Genomic DNA, 15720 nt, shown 5'->3' with positions numbered 1-15720 from the left:
TGTTGTCGGAAATCATGTTCCATTTTCACAGGCCACCAACGTTTAAAAAAATCATGAACTATGTTGAATTATGTTTGTACAAATAATATTAATTAGATGTTGGTCAATATTAGTTTTAGTTTCGGCATGACAGTATTATGACATATTTAGTTTGCACTTCGGCCAGCGTGGTGAGTGCTGCTGCCTTCAGGAACTGTTGGACATAATACAGCTGCTCTTCAAACATAAAAGCATGAAATACATACCCCGTTTCCATATGAGTTGGGAAATTGTGTTAGATGTAAATATAAACGGAATACAATGATTTGCAAATCATTTTCAAGCCGTATTCAGTTGAATATGTTACAAAGACAACATATTTGATGTTCAAACTGATAAACATTTTTTTTTGTGCAAATAATCATTAACTTTAGAATTTGATGCCAGCAACACGTGACAAAGAAGTTGGGAAAGGTGGCAATAAATACTGATAAAGTTGAGGAATGCTCATCAAACACTTATTTGGAACATCCCACAGGTGTGCAGGCTAATTGGAAACAGGTGGGTGCCATGATTGGGTATAAAAATAGATTCCATGAAATGCTCAGTCATTCACAAACAAGGATGGGGCGAGGGTCACCACTTTGTCAAAAAATGTGTGAGCAAATTGTTGAACAGTTTAAGAAAAGCCTTTCTCAACCAGCTATTGCAAGGAATTTAGGGATTTCACCATCTACGGTCCGTAATATCATCAAAGGGTTCAGAGAATCTGGAGAAATCACTGCACGTAAGCAGCTAAGCCCGTGACCTTCGATCCCTCAGGCTGTACTGCATCAACAAGCGACATCAGTGTGTAAAGGATATCACCACATGGGCTCAGCAACACTTCAAAAACCCACTGTCAGTAACTACAGTTGGTCGCTACATCTGTAAGTGCAAGTTAAAACTCTCCTATGCAAGGCGAAAACCGTTTATCAACAACACCCAGAAACGCCGTCGGCTTCGCTGGGCCTGAGCTCATCTAGGATGGACTGATACAAAGTGGAAAAGTGTTCTGTGGTCTGACGAGTCCACATTTCAAATTGTTTATGGAAACTGTGGACGTCGTGTCCTCCGGACCAAAGAGGAAAAGAACCATCCGGATTGTTATAGGCGCAAAGTTGAAAAGCCAGCATCTGTGATGGTATGGGGGTGTATTAGTGCCCAAGACATGGGTAACTTACACATCTGTGAAGGCGCCATTAATGCTGAAAGGTACATACAGGTTTTGGAGCAACATATGTTGCCATCCAAGCAACGTTACCATGGACGCCCCTACTTATTTCAGCAAGACAATGTCAAGCCACGTGTTACAACAGCGTGTCTTCATAGTAAAAGAGTGCAGGTACTAGACTGGCCTGCCTGTAGTCCAGACCTGTCTCCCATTGAAAATGTGTGGTGCATTATGAAGCCTAAAATACCACAACGGAGACCCCCGGACTGTTGAACAACTTAAGCTGTACATCAAGCAAGAATGGGAAAGAACTCCACCTGAGAAGCTTAAAAAATGTGTCTCCTCAGTTCCCAAACGTTTACTGAGTGTTGTTAAAAGGAAAGGCCATGTAACACAGTGGTGAACATGCCCTTTCCCAACTACTTTGGCACGTGTTGCAGCCATGAAATTCGAAGTTAATTATTATTTGCAAAAAAAAAATAAAGTTTATGAGTTGAACATTAAATATCTTGTCTTTGTAGTGCATTCAATTGAATATGGGTTGAAAGGGATTTGCAAATCATTGTATTCCGTTTATATTTACATCTAACACAATTTCCCAACTCATATGGAAACGGGGTTTGTACATTTACTTCCTTGGCATCTGTGTATGTAAAAACTGATATGGCTAATTTATTTTGACTGTATTAGAGAAGTATGCTGCTAATAAAATATTAAAAATCAATTTTAGGGACGTGTTTTTTAAATAAAGCGGTGGTTTCAGTGAAGTTCCAAGCTTTGTTGAGAGCAGGGGTTGCAGCAACTTTAGTTTTGTGTGAACAATTCTTACCAGTTCTGAGTGCCATATTGAGGACGTCTCCTTGACTGTGGTTGGAGTGGATCCGAACAGTGACGTTGTAGTTGATCCCAGGCTGCAGGTCCTTTATTTCCATCATGGTCTGTTTAGTTGTCCACTCCCCAATAACCTCTGACCCCTCACTTAGAACCACCAGGTAAGTCTGGGGTGTCAGAGTTAGGCTGGACCAGTACACAAAAAAGGAGGTTCCAGTGATGTTGGAAGACTGTAAGTTGCTGATGCCAGGAAGGGCTAGAAAAGGGGGAAATGGATAGACGGATGAATGAATGATGGATGGTTGGCTGGATGGAAGGAGGACAACTCAGGATTTAGAATGTGTGACAGTAGAGTGAATAAACAATTTCCAACTAAAGTTGTCACCATACCAGAATTTCAGTAGTCAATACGTATTAAATACCATAATAAAATATATTTTTGAAATAAACCTAATTACTTGTAAATTCACTACTTTATTGAAAAGTGTTTCAAAGTGTCTAGTATATAAGCTCTCTGTGCAACAACATATTTAAAATATCACTATCAGCTGCCAAGAGGTAACTATACATAAAATAACAGCAGTAATCTAAAACCTCCCGGTATATCTAAACGATACTGTGCTTATAAATATGATCATAAATAACAACAGTGGTCAAGTATTTTACATTTTTAAAAGGACAGCAGTGGTGTGGAGCCTCCAAGTACATAAAACAAACAAATGTGTTAATACTATTATTTTAATAAAGTGGTAGTGAGATGTCATCATGGCATTTAAGTTAAAGTTAAAGTACCCATGATTGTCACCCTTGATCACCCACTGGGAGGTGAGGGGAGCAGTGAACAGGAGCAGTGAGCAGCAGCGGTGGCCGCGCCCTGGAATCACTTTTGGTGATTTGTAATTAAATAGACAAAAAGACTAAAACATGTATCTAAAGACAAATCTTTGTGTTTGCATTTATTATTAGCATCAACATTTCAGCATTTTCTCATTACGTTATGACTTTTTGCTCTATTTTTAAATGTAATTTATTTCTACAATGTGCCATAATAAAGATATGTGTTCAGCAAATGGCACACTTTGAACACAATCATAGGTAGTGAAGTGAAGTGAATTATATTTAGGGATGTCCGATAATGGCTTTTTGCCGATATCCGATATTCCGATATTGTCCAACTCTTAATTACCGATACCGATATCAACCGATACCGATATATACAATCGTGGAATTAACACATTATTATGCCTAATTTGGACAACCAGGTATGGTGAAGATAAGGTCCTTTTTTAAAAAAAATTATAAAATAAGATAAATAAATTAAAAACATTTTCTTGAATAAAAAAGAAAGTAAAACAATATAAAAACAGTTACATAGAAACTAGTAATTAATGAAAATGAGTAAAATTAACTGTATAAGGTTAGTACTATTAGTGGACCAGCAGCACGCACAATCATGTGTGCTTACGGACTGTATCCCTTGCAGACTGTATTGATATATATTGATATATAATGTAGGAACCAGAATATTAATAACAGAAAGAAACAACCCTTTTGTGTGAATAAGTGTGAATGAGTGTAAATGGGGGAGGGAGGTTTTTGGGTTGGTGCACGAATTGTAAGTGTATCTTGTGTTTTTTATGTTGATTTAATTAAAAAAAAAACATAAAAAAACGATACCAATAATAAAAAAACTGATACCAATAATTTCCGATATTACATTTTAAAGCATTTATCGGCCGATAATAATAAAAGAACGCGATTGCAGCTATTTGGGATACAACACTTCTCAGACGGCAAGAGAACGTTCAAATGTTCAGGTCAGCTGTGATTCTACTCACCGAAAAACTTTGTCCATTTGTCGAAGGAGAGACAACGAGAATGCGGGCTACTGTGGATGTGATTAAAAAAAAAGGTAGCGTGTGCTTTGTATTACCTGGCCGATGAGGGACGACTACGGAAAACAGCGAATGCTTTTGGACTGGCAAAGCAGACTGTATCAGTTATTGTCCGCCATGTATGTCGCGGACTCAACGTCTAGGTCCAGAGTATATAAAGTCACCAAAAACGAATGGACGATGAAGGTGAAGGCAAAAGAGTGAGGAGTGTCCTGACCAGATATCTAGATCCCTAGATTGATTGATGTAAAATGTTCTTTATCACATTGTTTACTTTCACATGTCCTTTAAAGATTTGATTAATTTATGACGGCTCAGGTGTGATTCACTACAATAGGGCCCCACGGCGCACTGAATTCCAGTTAATTGAAATACCACAACACTGGATATTGTCCAGATAAGTTAAATTTAATTGAAAAACTTGCACACAAAGCAACACTGGAGGTGACTCTGACGTGCGCATTTTCCGCGCATGCGTATTAGGTCGCGTTGCGCCGGCGGACGGAGGGGGGAGGGGGTCTTAAACAACCATTGTGTGTGTGTGTGTGGACACGGATAAGGTTAGTTGGGATTTACCCTGGATAACCTTAGCCTTAGTGTAGCAGGGGCCTTAGGCCTTAGCCTACTTATTTCACCGGAAAGACAAAGTGTTGCCAAACGACGTAAGAATGTCCCTAAACTGTGTCGTCTTAGTACTGATACTTTTCTGCAGGCATTGGGCGTGGTAGTAACACTCTCTGCTTGGCTTGTGGAGGCAGCTCTGTGCTCTCACTTGTGCATTGACTTTTGTGACCACTTGTATGTGATGACCAAATACAAACCCCGTTTCCATATGAGTTGGGAAATTGTGTTAGATGTAAATATAAATGGAATACAATGATTTACAAATCTTTTTCAACCCATATTCAGTTGAATGCACTACAAAGACAAGATATTTCATGTTCAAACTTTTTTTGCAAATATTAATTAACTTAGAATTTCATGGCTGCAATACGTGCCAAAGTAGTTGGGAAAGGGCATATTCACCACTGTGTTTGGGAACTGAGGAAACACATTTTTTAAGCTTCTCAGGTGGAATTCTTTCCCATTCTTGATGTACAGCTTAAGTTGTTCAACGATCTGGGGGTCTCCGTTGTGATATTTTAGGCTTCATAATGCGCCACACATTTTCAATAGGAGACAGGTCTGGACTACCAGCAGGCCAGTCTAGTACCCACACTCTTTTACTATGAAGCCACGTTGATGTAACACGTGGCTTGGCATTGTCTTGCTGAAATAAGCAGGGGCGTCCATGGTAACGTTGCTTGGATGGCAACATATGTTGCTCCAAAACCTGTATGTACCTTTCAGCATTAATGGCGTCTTCACAGATGTGTAAGTTACCCATGTCTTGGGCACTAATACAACCCCATACCAACACAGATGCTGGCTTTTCAACTTTGCGCCTATAACAATCCGGATGGTTCTTTTCCTCTTTGGTCCAGAGGACACAAAGTCCACAGTTTCCAAAAACAATTTGAAATGTGGACTCGTCAGACCACAGAACACTTTTCCACTTTGTATCAGTCCATCTTAGATGAGCTCAGGCCCAGCGAAGCCGACGGCGTTTCTGGGTGTTGTTGATAAACGGTTTTTGCCTTGCATAGGAGAGTTTTAACTTGCACTTACAGATGTAGCGACCAACTGTAGTTACTGACAGTGGGTTTCTGAAGTGTTCCTGAGCCCATGTGGTGATATCCTTTACACACTGATGTCGCTTGTTGATGCAGTACAGCCTGAGGGATCGAAGGTCACGGGCTTAGCTGCTTACGTGCAGTGATTTCTCCAGATTCTCTGAACCCTTTGATGATATTACGGACCGTAGATGGAGAAATCCCTAAATTCCTTGCAATAGCTGGTTGTTAAAGGTTTTTCTTAAACTGTTCAACAATTTACTCACGCATTTGTTGACAAAGTGGTGACCCTCGCCCCATCCTTGTTTGTGAATGACTGAGCATTTCATGGAATCTACTTTTATACCCAATCATGGCACCCACCTGTTCCCAATTTGCCTGTTCACCTGTGGGATGTTCCAAATAAGTGTGTGATGAGCATTCCTCAACTTTATCAGTATTTATTGCCACCTTTCCCAACTTCTTTGTCACGTGTTGCTGGCATCAAATTCTAAAGTTAATGATTATTTGCAACAAAAAAAAGTTTATCAGTTTGAACATCAAATATGTTGTCTTTGTAGCATATTCAACTGAATATGGGTTGAAAATGATTTGCAAATCATTGTATTCCGTTTATATTTACATCTAACACAATTTCCCAACTCATATGGAAACTGGGTTTGTAATTTGTTTAAGATATATTTATATGGAGTCGGTGTCAAAGCATCGATGCATTTGACAACCCTTATTTCCAACATTTAGGGACTTTCGCTGAGTGAATTCCACCAGCTGGTCCTCACTCTGTATCTTATCTGTCTGATATAAAGGAAACAAATTGAGACATGCTGACCTGTGCAAAGAGTTCCAGGGTTGCTGGGGTCAACATCGATGTAGCCTGTGTGACATACGCACTGGTAGGAACCCACTGTGTTGTTACATTGTGCCTGAGGAGAACACCGATGAAGAGCAGGATGTGCACACTCATTCACATCTACAAACACAAAAAGGAAAATTTTACAAAGCAAATACTTCAACATCTTGTCCTATGTTTTACTTTAAACATGATAATACACATACTGATCAACTTTGAATGTGTATTGACTTTTTCCAACATGAAAATGACTCAAGTAACAGGACTGAAATATGGGGATTACATATTATGCAAAAAAGTGAATTTAGTTTTGTTGTTCCCATGGCCTGCAGTGCATGTTATTGATGCAACTTTCTGTGGACCATGTGATGAGTGGAATATAGATTTGTGTGTATATATATATATATATATATATATATATATATACAGTACAGGCCAAAAGTTTGGACACACATTCTCATTTCAATGTGTTTTCTTTATTTTCATGACTATTTACATATTAGATTGTCACTGAAGGCATCACAACTATGACACCTGTGAAGTGAAAACCATTCCAGGTGACTACCTCTTGAAGCTCATCGAGAGAATGCCAAGAGCGTGCAAAGCAGTAATCAGAGCAAAAGGTGGCTATTTTGAAGAATCTAGAATATAAAACATGTTTTCAGTTATTTCACCTTTTCTTGTTAAGTACATAACTCCACATGTGTTCATTCATAGTTTTGATGCCTTCAGTGACAATCTACAATGTAAATAGTCATGAAAATAAAGAAAACACATTGAATGAGAAAGTGTGTCCAAACCTTTAGCCTGTACTGTATATATATATATATATATATATATATATATATATATATATATATATATATATATATATATATATATATATGTATGTATGTATGTATATATATATATATATATATGTATGTATGTATGTATGTATGTATGTATGTATATATATATATAATATATATATATATACATATATATATATATATATATATACATATATATATATATATATATATATATATATATATATATATATATATATATATATATATATATATATATATATATATATATGTATGTGTGGGGGAAAAAAATCACAAGACTATTTCATCTCAAGATGAAATAGTCTTGTGATTTTTTTCCCCACACATACATATATTGCGCTCTACTACGGTATTGAGCACTATTTTTTGGATAACCTTATTAAGACATATATATATATATATATATATATATATATATATATATATATATATATACAGTCGTGGTCAAACGTTTACATATACTTGTAAAGAACATATTGTTATGGCTGTCTTGAGTTTCCAATAATTTCTACAACTCTTATTTGTTTGTGATAGAGTGATTGGAGCACATACTTGTTGGTCACAAAAAAGATTTGGTTCTTTTATGAATTTATTATGGGTCTACTAAAAATGTGACCAAATCTGCTGGGTCAAAAGTATACATACAGCAATGTTAAAATTTGGTTACATGTCCTTTGGCAAGTTTCACTGCAATAAAGCGCTTTTGGTGGCCATCCACAAGCTTCTGGCAAGCTTCTGGTTGAATTTTTGACCACTCCTCTTGACAAAATTGGTGCAGTTCAGCTAAGATTTTTGGTTTTCTGACATGGACTTGTTTCTTCAGCATTGTCCACACGTTTAAGTCAGGACTTTGGGAAGGCCATGCTAAAACCTTATTTATAAACTAATTTAGCCATTCTTTTACCACTTTTGGCGTGTGTTTGGGGTTATTGTCCTGTTGGAACACCCAACTGCGCCCAAGACCCAACCTCCGGGCTGATGATTTTAGGTTGTCCTGAAGAATTTGGAGGTAATTCTCCTTTTTCATTGTCCTATTTACTCTCTGTAAAGCACCAGTTCTATTGGCAGCAAAAAGGCCCAGAGCATAATACTACCACCGCCATGCTTGAAGGTAGAGCTGGTGTTCCTGGAATTAAAGGCCTCGCCTTTTCTCCTCCAAACATATTGCCTGGTATTGTGGCCAAACAGCTCAATTTGTGTTTCATCCGACCACAGAACTTTTCTCCAGAAGGTCTTATCTTTGTCCATGCAAAGTCAGATGAAAAAAATATAAAAAAAAAAAAAAATAATAATTTGAAAAGAAATGTAAAAAAAAAAAAAAATTAAATATATATATATATATATATATATATTTATATATATATATATATATATATATATATATATAAATATATATATATATATATATAAATATATATATATATATATATATATATATATATATATATATATATATATATATATATATATATATATATATATATATATATATGTAAATGTATTTATACATATATATGTATATATACATATAAATGTTTATGTATGTGTAATTGTCATGTCTGTGTGATCATGTTTTGTTTTGGTTATGTTCGGTTTGGTTTTTGGACTCTTTGTGCACTCTTGTTTGTTTTGTCACCATAGCGACCCATTAGTTTCACCTGTTTCACATGTTGGACTCATTCACCTGTTGTCAATCACCACATCACTATTTAAGCCTGTAGTTGCCAGGCAGTCAGCCTGGCGACATCACTCTCTACACACCCTTGTTATTTATGCTGATGATCCATGCTGCTCTTTTCCATGCTCGTTTCTTGTCACAGTAAGTGTTTTCGTTTTTTTGTCCATAGTTCTGCCTTTGTGCTAGTTTTTGTTTTCATAGCCAAGTTTTGTACCTCCGCTGTGAGCGCCTTTTGTTCATACCCTTTTTGGAGCTTTTGAGTTAAAATTAAAAGATGCCATTACCTTCACGTCGTGTCAGGTCCCGTCGCTTTGCACCACGGGAAAACAAACCGCACCAAAGTCCACGCCTTGACAGTAATATATTTATGTGTGTGTTGTTCTCTTCTTCTTGGCAGGGTTGCAATCTGGGAACTGTAGTCTTTTAAATAGTGGACATTTTGGAACTAATTGCCCACAATGAAAGGAATGTAGCGTCTCTCCCACAGAGCCTCTGGTGACACCACAATATATATATATATATATATATATATATATATATATATATATATATATATATATATATATATATATATATATATATATATATATATATATATATATATATTATTTTTTTTATTTATTTTTTTTATTTAAATTATGCAAGCAATAAAAACCTGTGATTTGACAGGACTAAAAATTACTCATAATAAGATAAGAAAGGTTGTTGAAATGATTCTAAATGAAAGGCGCTGGCTTTAAATGAAACATTTTGTGTCTTCAGGAAGCAAACAATATTCAGTATGAATAAGTTGTCAGTAATATCTGTGTGCGTTTAATATGTGTAACGAATAAGTCAGATGGTATTTTCTAGACGGTCACTCAAATAGACGCCGTGGGGGAAGAAGGCCATGGTGCGACTGAGTCATTATTGTTCCGGAACGTTATGTTCTCTGCACAAATCACACATGCGAGAGTGAAGTCACGAGCTGCCTCAGTGCTGCTGGTCCTCACCTTGCACGGTCACGGCTGACACCTCCTGTATGTGTATGAGGACGTGGAGCGCGGTTGAGACGTTGTGCAGGGAAAGGTCACATGTGCAGCCTATCAGCAGTGAGGTAGCGGTTCTGAAAGGCTGCACCGGCCAGGAGGCGAGGTAATGGACGGACACATTGGACTGCAGCGCTCCGGTTACCTGTTCAGGAATAAATAATGTTCAAGCCAAACATGACCAACGTGTTCTTATGGTGCTAACGTGTACTTGTGGTACCATGGCTTGGAGTAATCTGGTGTGGTTGAGAAGAGCTCCATCCTCAGAGTTCAGTTGCTGGTAATCTGTCTTCACCGTCACTGTTGCATTAAAACGGCATCCACCATTCTCGGCGTAACTAGTCATATCTGATGATAATAACATGTTTTAAGCAAATACAGTACATACATCATACTTGCCAATTCTCCCGGATTTTCCAGGAGACTCCCGAAATTCAGCGCCTCTCCCGAAAACCTCCCGGGACAATTTTTCTCCCGAAAATCTCCCGAAATTCAGGCGGACCTGAGTGACGTGTTGACAGCCTGTTTTCACGTCCGCTTTCCCACAATATAAACAGCGTGCCTGCCCAATCACGTTATAACTGTAGAATGATCGAGGGCGAGTTCTTGGTTTCTTATGTGGGTTTATTGTTAGGCAGTTTCATTAACGTGCTCCCAGCGCGGCAACAACACACAACAGCAGTCACGTTTTTCTCTACCGTAAAGCAGTTCGTCTGCCGTAAACGGCAATGTTGTGACACTCTTAAACAGGACAATACTACCATCTACTGTACATGCATATGTGACAATAACACCTAGGGCTTTTAGAGAGTGCAGTGCACAACTGCGCACATAACAAGGAGACGAAGCAGAATGCATCATCAGAGAGGGTGTTCAGCATGGTTAGAAAAATAGTGACAGAGAATAGAACAAGGATGGACAATTCAACCCTTAACTCAACAATGTGTAGATGAGTGTTATGTGTGTGTATATGTGTAAATAAATGAACACTGAAATTCAAGTATTTCTCTTATTTATATATATATATATATATATATATATATATATATATATATATATATATATATATATATATATATATAATAAAATAAAATTATATATATATATATATATATATATATATATATATATATATATATATATATATATATATATATATATATATATATATATATATATATATATATAGCTAGAATTCACTGAAAGTCAAGTATTTCTTATATATATATATGAAATACTTGACTTGGTGAATTCTAGCTGTAAAAATACTCCTCCCCTCTTAACCACGCCCCCAACCACGCCTCCGCCCCAACCACGCTCCCCCCCCCCCACCCCCACCCCCCCCTCCCGAAATCGGAGGTCTCAAAATTGGCAAGTATGGCATACATGCAAAACAGACAAAACAAAAACATGTATTAAAATACTATAGAAGATTTGATAACATATGTTTATCATATAAAAACACTGTATGAACTGCATTCTGCTTACAATCTCACCTGATTATCTAAATCTGTGAATAAATTAGGCTGATATTCAAGTACATCCAACCAATCCCTGTGAATTATGCACTTAGTCTCGCAATTTAGTCCAATGCTCGCAACTTCCCCACACTTTTTGGACAATCGGCGTCATTTTTGCCCATCAAATTTGTCTCTGAGCGGCGCGACTTTCTAGCTTACATTTATTTATTTATTTATTTAACATTTATTTATCCAGGGTAAGATAATTAAGAACAGCGTTTTTTATTTGCAATGCTGACCAAGCAAAGGGGAAGCATTTACACGATAGAGATGTTGAAGTTTATTGTTTATTGTTTATTGAATGGATCCTGTCGGAGGCAGATATTTACATATGTCCGAATTTAAGTGTTACTTCTTTTATTTCATAATCATATTATAAAACAGCTAGTGTTTTTCTTCCAATTGTGGTCTTTTGGTTGTCTGCAAATACTCTCTGCTTAACCTTGAATATGGAATGTAAGAAAGAGAGATACTCCTTCTTTTATCTCTCCTCATGTCCAGGTGCGGAGGACAGTGGGCATGTGTTTGGGCTAAAAAGACAAGACAGCGTGGGTGGGAGGGAGAGACTTGAGAGAATAGAAGGTTTCCATTTTATTTTAGGGCAGACCATCTTGGCGGCGCGATTGAATGTTCTATGCTGGACTGGTCTCAATGTATTTACAAAGCTTTGCAAATATATTACAAAATACCTATTCTGTCTCTGGTGGCTTTTCTACTCAGCTTTAAGTGTCGTAAAGAGCTTGGGAGCGACTTGTGACTTGAATTCCCTGGGAGGAACAACTGGTCCAAACGCAACAATTTGGGGGCTCGTCCGGTGCGACACGCTGAGAATTGGACACCTCTTGCACTCTTCTGGACAGACTCACTAGTGGCCAAACATAAAACAAGGTAAGCAGAGCCTTTTTCTAAAATCTGCTTTAGGAGTCTGTCTTGAAGTATGTAAGTCAAACACTGTTTGTACCCCAGACACAGAGTGGACATTTTGATGGATTGATTGCATTTTTGCCTTGTCCGCCATTACATAAAAAGTTGTAAATAAGTGGTCAACTCGTGTCATTGTGTCTCGACTACCGTGACGGGCAGTTTCATTGACGAATAAACTAATAGTTGGGTGTAGCTCACCATGGGTCATTGGTCGTCGCCTAAACGAGTAACGGGTTCGAGGCCCTTCGTCTGGGACGATAAATTCTGAAGTAACGGGTTCGAGGCCCTTCGTCTGGGACGATAAATTCTGAAGTAACGGGTTCGAGGCCCTTCGTCTGGGACGATAAATTCTGAGACAAAAGACACAATGGCCACGGAGTGTGACAGATAGGAATGTGATGGCGGTTGGGGAGAAAGTGTGATGAATGTACTGTTGTCGACAATGAAATTAGAAGGTGGAGTTTAAAAAAAAAAAAGTGGAATTAACACATTATTATGCCTAATTTGGAAAACCAGGTATGGTGAAGATAAGATACTTTTTTAAAAAAAATAATAAAATAAGATAAATAAATTAAAAACATTTTCTTGAATAAAAAAGAAAGTAAAACAATATAAAAACAGTTACATAGAAACTATTAATTAATTAAAATTAGTAAAATTAACTGTATAAGGTTAGTACTATTAGTGGACCAGCAGCACGCACAATCATGTGTGCTTACGGACTGTATCCCTTGCAGACTGTATTGATATATATTGATATATAATGTAGGAACCAGAATATTAATAACAGAAAGAAACAACCCTTTTGTGTGAATGAGTGTGAATGAGTGTAAATGGGGGAGGGAGGTTTTTTGGGTTGGTGCACTAATTGTAAGTGTATCTTGTGTTTTTTATGTTGATTTAATAAAAAATAAAAATAAAATTTAAAAAAACGATACGATAATAAATAAACGATACCAATAATTTCCGATATTACATTTTAACGCATTTATCGGCCGATAATATTGGCAGGCCGATATTATCGGACATCCCTAGTTAAAATTTTAACAACACCCATTCCTACTGTTGGATACACATTAAACATGGGAAAAGGACACTAACTTGAAGTGCCACTGCAGAGAAAATGGCAACATTTCTGCCAGCCTGGACAATCTATGTCCCAGTCACAGTCGCCGCCACTGGAATGAGAGCCATTGGCTGCGGGACAAGATCCAGGTTTGCTTGTGAACTCCTCGGTCCGGTTTAGAGCTACATTCAGAGAAAGTGTCACCTTACAAGTGGCATAATCAGCCAACCATTAATGCTGCACACTTACGCAGGGCACAGTAGCTTCCCACTTGCATGTAACCATGGCAACATCTGGTCACCGGCGCCGTCACCGCGCGGTACTCCGTCAGCTGAACTATTCTGTAAAGTTTCACTGGACATGTCGTCCAGGACAACCAGCCTCCGCAAGACTTTGTCGCGACATAAGGAACCTCCCGCAAGACCAGGGAACTCACAGTGAGGGTCTGATTGTACAAACAAAGATGGTAGCCAGATGGAGAGAGGCCTTTTCCTACAGTAAAATAACACGGTTTGGTTTTAGGCACAAATGATCAATGACTAATGTCATAAATGAGTCATACCTGCATCTTGTTGTCCAGTGCAAAGAGCCAGGAGGGCCAATAGCGTCCAGACGATGAGCATCCAACGCATTTTCCTCATCATTTAAGTCATTTATTTAACGGCAACATCTTAGGCGCTTGTTTTCTCTTCTGGGCTATGCTGAGTCACTGATAGATGTACTGAAATACTCAATCCTTAGGGGGGATTCTTACTCCCCCGCCTCCTTCGGTTGCTTCTCAATCAGGGATGAGAAAAACACAGCAGCTAACACGTTTATGATGTATTGGACTTGCAGAATATTCACGTGTGGTAAATTCAGAGCAGCCAAAAATGGTAAATAAGTAAGAGTACCGTTACTTTAGAGTAGTCTTTATTATTTTTTTGTCATGCCCCCCCTTGGGGACACCAACACCTTATCATGCCCGCCCTACTAGGGCTGGGCGATATAACGAGTTTGTAAGATATATCGAGATATATTTTTAAACAAGATATGAATTAAGAAAATATCGTAATATCGATATTGTAATGTTCTTGCATTATGGTGACTGCGGAAATAATGAGAGTTTGTTCCTTGAACTCTTTAATAACAACGCATCAGCGGCATCTCATAACTGGCATACATCCCTAGTCAAGTAGCAACTCGACTCCACGTACTTCCTGTCTAACAACGGGACTTCAAAATAAAATACCTTAAGTTCTGGTGAACATCACAGATATAATTTATTTCACGTCAAAATGACCAAACACTGTTTATTTGTTCAATCAATCAATCAATCAATCAATGTTTATCTATATAGCCTTAAATCACAAGTGTCTCAAAGGGCTGCACAAGCTACAACGACATCCTCGGTACAGAGCCCACATAAGGGCAAGGAAAAACTCACCCCAGTGGGACGTCGATGTGAATGACTATGAGAAACCTTGGAGAGGACCGCATATGTGGGTAACCCCCCCCCCTCTAGGGGAGACCGAATGCAATGGAGGTCGAGTGGGACTGACCTAATATTGTGAGAGTCCAGTCCATAGTGGATCCAACATAATAGTGAGAGTCCAGTCCATAGTGGGGCCAGCAGGAAACCATCCCGAGCGGAGACGGGTCAGCAGCGCAGAGATGTCCCCAACCGATGCACAGGCGAGCGGTCCACCCCGGGTCCCGACTCTGGACAGCCAGCACTTCATCCATGGCCACCGGACCTGTGTGTCTCCCCCTCCACAAGGGAGAGGGGGGCAGAGGAGAAAAGAAAAGAAACGGCAGATCAACTGGTCTAAAAAAGGGGGTCTATTTAAAGGCTAGAGTATACAAATTAGTTTTAAGATGGGACTTAAATGCTTCTACTGAGGTAGCATCTCTAACTGTTACCGGGAGGGCATTCCATAGTACTGGAGCCCGAATAGAAAACGCTCTATAGCCCGCAGATTTTTTTTGGGCTCTGGGAATCACTAATAAGCCAAAGTTCTTTGAACGCAGATTTCTTGCCGGGACATATGGTACAATACAATCGGCAAGATAGGCTGGAGCTAGACCGTGTAGTATTTTATACGTAAGTAGTAAAACCTTAAAGTCACATCTTAAGTGCACAGGAAGCCAGTGCAGGTGAGCCAGTATAGGCGTAATATGATCAAACTTTCTTGTTCTTGTCAAAAGTCTAGCAGCCGCATTTTGTACCAACTGTAATCTTTTAATGCTA

The 15720-nt window shown here is 38.3% G+C and overlaps 1 protein-coding gene across 1 annotated transcript in view; it reads right to left on the bottom strand.

Moving 5' to 3' along the window:
• Positions 1 to 14122, bottom strand: part of umodl1 (uromodulin-like 1) — a 45685-nt gene extending 31563 nt beyond the window's left edge. Inside the window, exons 1-7 of the mRNA XM_061963066.1 lie at positions 14053 to 14122; positions 13740 to 13982; positions 13526 to 13672; positions 10201 to 10328; positions 9945 to 10125; positions 6421 to 6561; positions 2022 to 2279 (exon numbers count right to left, since the gene is read on the bottom strand). Coding sequence (XP_061819050.1) covers positions 2022 to 2279; positions 6421 to 6561; positions 9945 to 10125; positions 10201 to 10328; positions 13526 to 13672; positions 13740 to 13982; positions 14053 to 14122 — 1168 coding nt within the window. The remainder of the gene's footprint in view (positions 1 to 2021; positions 2280 to 6420; positions 6562 to 9944; positions 10126 to 10200; positions 10329 to 13525; positions 13673 to 13739; positions 13983 to 14052) is intronic.
• Between the last annotated feature and the right edge of the window lie 1598 nt (positions 14123 to 15720).

This window comes from Nerophis lumbriciformis, linkage group LG09 (assembly GCF_033978685.3).
Source record: "Nerophis lumbriciformis linkage group LG09, RoL_Nlum_v2.1, whole genome shotgun sequence".
Lineage (NCBI taxonomy): Eukaryota > Metazoa > Chordata > Actinopteri > Syngnathiformes > Syngnathidae > Nerophis > Nerophis lumbriciformis.
Note: the sequence above shows the minus strand (reverse complement) of the source record. Positions and strands in the feature narration are given on the sequence as shown.